The 4,729-nt window shown below is 39.4% G+C and overlaps 1 protein-coding gene across 1 annotated transcript in view; it reads left to right on the forward strand.

Moving 5' to 3' along the window:
* The window catches only part of dhx38 (DEAH (Asp-Glu-Ala-His) box polypeptide 38), a 21,376-nt gene that overhangs the window by 863 nt on the left and 15,784 nt on the right, over positions 1-4,729 (forward strand). The window contains exons 2-9 of the mRNA XM_037689591.1: positions 460-791; positions 1,103-1,278; positions 1,860-2,009; positions 2,105-2,267; positions 2,753-2,871; positions 2,964-3,040; positions 3,145-3,300; positions 3,424-3,585. Of these exons, the coding sequence (XP_037545519.1) occupies positions 463-791; positions 1,103-1,278; positions 1,860-2,009; positions 2,105-2,267; positions 2,753-2,871; positions 2,964-3,040; positions 3,145-3,300; positions 3,424-3,585 (1,332 nt within the window). The 5' untranslated portion in view covers positions 460-462. The remainder of the gene's footprint in view (positions 1-459; positions 792-1,102; positions 1,279-1,859; positions 2,010-2,104; positions 2,268-2,752; positions 2,872-2,963; positions 3,041-3,144; positions 3,301-3,423; positions 3,586-4,729) is intronic.

The raw sequence follows: 4,729 nt of genomic DNA on the forward strand, positions 1-4,729 counted from the left end.
ATACAGGTCACCTTTCCCACCCAAATTTAGTTGTAACGTTCAGGGGACTCGAGCTGACTTCTTACATGTATGTGTTAATGTACTATTAATCGTACACTGTACGTAGTGTACTGGTAATCGTAGTACTATTAATATACACTGAAGTACGATAATGAAAAGTCGTTCACAATTTCTGAATTTAAAAAAATTATCCAAATTAAATGTCGAGTTTTGTTTTGAAAAACATTGAAAATGATGAAAAAATAATTATAATGAGCCAAAACTGTGTTTTATTCCTGGTAAAATTTGAAATTAAGTGCAACAGAAGCTAATTGTAGTAGATTTTGAAGAGTTACATTATACTTTATAATTAAATAACCATTGCACTGGTTATATGTAGAAACTAACATGTTTTAATTGTGTTTACATGTGCAACATTTTAGTACCTCTGCAAATTTTCACATCAAACCTTTCCCACAGATTATGGATGACGAGGATGTGTCCATGCATAGGCTGGCAGGGGCTGATCCATCTGCTCAAGTTGGTGGTTTGATAGTAAAGAAGAAGAGTGCTGCTTCAGAGACCCATGTTTTCCGGGCACCCACACCACGCACATCTTTGCTGGGTTTGGATCTGCTGGCTGCTCAGAAAAGGAAGGAGCGTGAGATTAAGGAACAGGAAGATTCAAATGGTGATGACAAAAATAGAAAGAAGTCAAAGATTTCCTCGTACAAAGACTGGGAGGAAAGTAAAAGCGACTCTGGGTCTGATGAAGAGGACAACGATAAGGAAACATGTTCAAAGAAAGAAAGGTATGTATTGTTAGAACATCAAGGAAATATATATGCAAATATTTGTCGAACAAATTTGAATTTATTAAAATATTTTTTCTTCTGCGATAATTTAAAAAGATCTTATCTTTATTATCATTAAACTTCTATTTTTTAAACCTAGATATCATAAGCAAGGCACCATTAAAAAAAACTGCAAAATTAAGATAACTAACCGTATTTCACAATTTGCAATCAATTTTTATAGTAAAAGTTTTTCTTTTGTTTAAATCAGTGCACACTTGTTTAGAATTAATAGTGCGGTTGAACTTGTTCTTTTTTCCTGCTCGCAGGAAGTACCGCGTGACTGGTTCTGAGACGCCCTCCAACCCAGGGGGTGTCAGTGAAGAGTTCAAACGCAGAAACCAGCAGAGAGAGAAAGATAGGCGTGAACAAGGAGTCTACGCCTCCTCCAAGGAGGACAAGACCAGAGATGGAAATAAGAGCAGAGATCACCACAGTGAAAGAGGTCATTCTTAACTACATTATTTTTCTTACAAGAGGAAATGTTTAAATAAATGTTAATTTTTGCCAATGTGATGCAAAAAAGCTCTACAAACTTTGCTAGTTAGGCTACTTAAAGTAATCTGCTTTCCTAATGTTTATTGCATTATTGTGAAGTCAACACACTTTTTTCAACCGTTTACAGAACAGATGGTCCATTATTATTATTTTTTTAATATAAATCATGTATTTATTGTGTGACACGGTGGCACAGTTGGTAGAGCTGCTGCCTCTCAGCGAGAAGGTTACCTGATTGAATCCCAGCTGGAGATCTTTCTTTGTGGCGTTTGCATGTTCTCTCTAAGCATACCGGGTACTCCAGTTTCCTCCCACAGACCAAAAACATGCATGTTAGGCTGATTGATAACTCTAAATTGCCCCTAGGTGAGAGAGAGAGAGTGAATGATTGTGTGTCTGGTTTGTCCATGTGTCTTTATGATGGACTGGACACCTGTCCAGATGTACTCTGCCTCTGTAAAATGAAAATGAAAGCCAAAGTCTGTTCACTTGAAGATTTTGAGAGTAACTTTTATTTATTTCTGTCAGATGAGCGAGACAGTAGACACAATCGAGGCAGCAGCAGCCGGTCCGAGCGCAGTGAGAGGAGTGAACGCTCGCAGAGAGATGGCTGGTCTGACCGCATCAGCAGGGGCAGTAGGAGAGATGAACCTTCAACACCGCAGCATCGTCCCAAAGGTTAGGGTTTTTTTTATTGTTTGCTTTTAGTTGGTTGCACAATTTTAAATGTGCCTGTTTATTTATTTGACCCAAACTATTTTGTGTTTGCATAGACTCCTTTACACCTTCCCGCTCTAACTGGGATGAAGATGATAGTGGTTATGGCAGTACGAGGCATTCTCATTGGGAGTCTCCATCTCCGGCTCCATCTCACAAAGAGTCAGAGCGCTCAGAGAGAAGCCATCGCTCTGGCGCAGAGAGTGAGAGGAGAGACAGGTGACTGTCAACCATGGAAATTTATAATTATTTTATAAAACTTTACTGTCTGTCTATCTGTCTTCTCTCTCTCTCCCTTTCTCTCCATATATTTATATTTATTTATTTATTTATTCATTCATTTCATTCATAGTGCAATTGTATTTTATCACAAATCATACTCATACCATCAAAGTTTTGGTTTTTATTACGATACATATTTTTTTTTAAACTTCCATAATGCATGTTGATACCGTTCTGTTATATGAAAATAGCCATTTTAACTCTATTTTTAGAGTAACTTAAAAACCAGTTACTTCTTATACTTTATATTTTTGCTACTTTTGGGTCTAACTGGGACCTTGAGCACACGTTTTTTTTCCACCTCATGTACCACATGTGATGCGAATGATAATGAAGAACCGTGAACCTTGAAAATCTGTCTTTTCCTTCATATTTGACATAAAAAGTTAGAATTTATTAAAACGTTAATCTTGTTATTTCAGGTCAGTCAGAGGTCGTTACTCTGATGATACACCCCTACCCACCCCATCCTACAAGTACAACGAATGGGCCAATGATAGAAAACATTTAGGTTCAACACCTCGTTTATCACAAGGAAAAGGTATTTATTTTAAATTGAAATCATTTTGTATTCTCGTGCTAACTTTAAATACAGTGTAATATTTAACGTTTTCTGGTTGTTGATTTTTTCAGGTAGAAAAGATGGTGGTGGGGGAGGATTCATGTTTGATGATGAAGGTGAGAAAGAACAGTGGGAGGAGGACCAGAAGGTGAGTATTGTCTCTTTAACATTTATTAATACCGGTACTTTATGGAAACTAAATCTGTTTGCTAATGAGAGTGTTTGATTTCTGATTGATTCACTAAATTGCAGCAAGCTGACAGAGATTGGTACATGATGGATGAAGGTTATGACGAGTTCCACAACCCTTTCACTTCTACTTCTGATGACTATGTGAAGAAGAGAGAGCAGATCCTTCAAAAGCAGACTCAGAAAAGAATATCTGCACAGAAGCGACAGATCAACGAGGTACAACCACAATGTTTCTTATTAAACTAATCAGACCTTCATTTATTCCAGGCACAAGTGCAAGTGTCTTATTTATATATAGTTTTCTCACATCCCTGTATTAAACTGCGTTTCTTCTTCTAGGATAATGAGCGGTGGGAGACCAATCGAATGTTGACCAGTGGTGTGGTGCAGAGGTTGGAGGTGGATGAAGACTTTGAAGAAGACAATGCTGCCAAAGTTCACCTGCTAATCCACAATCTGGTTCCTCCTTTCCTGGATGGAAGAATAGTCTTCACTAAGCAAGTAAATAACGTCCATTTTAATTACTTGGAGTTTTAGTCATTTTGAAGAAAATTCATCTGATCGCTTATGAAAACATCACTCTGGACACCATTTACAACAATTTTTTTTTACTTTACTGATCTTGAATGCTAGACTTAGACAAGAAGTGACTGTTTGTGAGCAGCAGTATGGTTTCATGCCAAGAAGGAGCCCTGCAGATGCCATCTTTGGTTTGACGATGCTGATGGAGAAGTACAGAGAGGGTCAGAATGAACTCCATTGTGTCTTTGTGGATTTAGAAAAAGCATCTGACAGAGTGCTGAGAGAAGAGGTGTAGTGTTACATGAGGAAATCTGGAGTGGAAGAGAAGTATGTTAGACTGGTACAGGACATGTATGAGGACAGCAGGACAGTGGTGAGATGTGCTGTAGGAGTGACAGATAGCTGGAGGTGGGAGTGCATCAAGGATCGGCTCTGAGCTTCTTGTTTGCACTGGTGATGGACTAACAGATGAGGTCAGGCAAGAATCCTTGTGAACTATGATGTTTGCAGATGACATGATCTGTGGTGAAACGGGGAGCAGGTGGAAGAGAACTTGGAGAGGTGGAGGTATGCACTTGACAGAAGAGGAATGAAAGTCAGTCGTAGTAAGACAGAGTCCATGTGTGTGAATGAGAGGGAGGAGGTGGAACAGTGAGGCTACAAGGAGCAGAGGTCACAAAGGTGCAGGACTTCAAGGACTTGGGGTCCACTGTCCAGGAACATGGGGAGTGTGGTGAAGAGGTGAAAAAGAGAGTCCAGGCAGGATGGAGTGATGGAGAAAAGTTTCAGGAGTGATTTGTGACAAAATGGTGTCAGCAAAGGTCAAAGGAAAAGTTTACAAGACAGTGATGAGACCAGCGATGATGTATGGTCTGGAGACAGAGACATGGACAAAAAGACAAGAGACAGAACTGGAAGTGGCAGAAATGAAGATGTTGAGGTTCTCTTTAGGAGTGACAAGGATGGAGAAGATCAGGAATGAGGTCTTCAGAGGTACAGCACAGGTTTGAACAACTGGGAGGTAAAGTTAGAGAGGACACACTGAGATGGTTTGGACATGTCCAGAGGAGGGACATTGGTTTGGACATGTCCAGAGGAGGGACAGTGGTTTGGACATGTCCAG

Source organism: Nematolebias whitei, chromosome 2 (assembly GCF_014905685.2).
Source record: "Nematolebias whitei isolate Nwh7 chromosome 2, NemWhi1, whole genome shotgun sequence".
Classification (NCBI taxonomy): domain Eukaryota; kingdom Metazoa; phylum Chordata; class Actinopteri; order Cyprinodontiformes; family Rivulidae; genus Nematolebias; species Nematolebias whitei.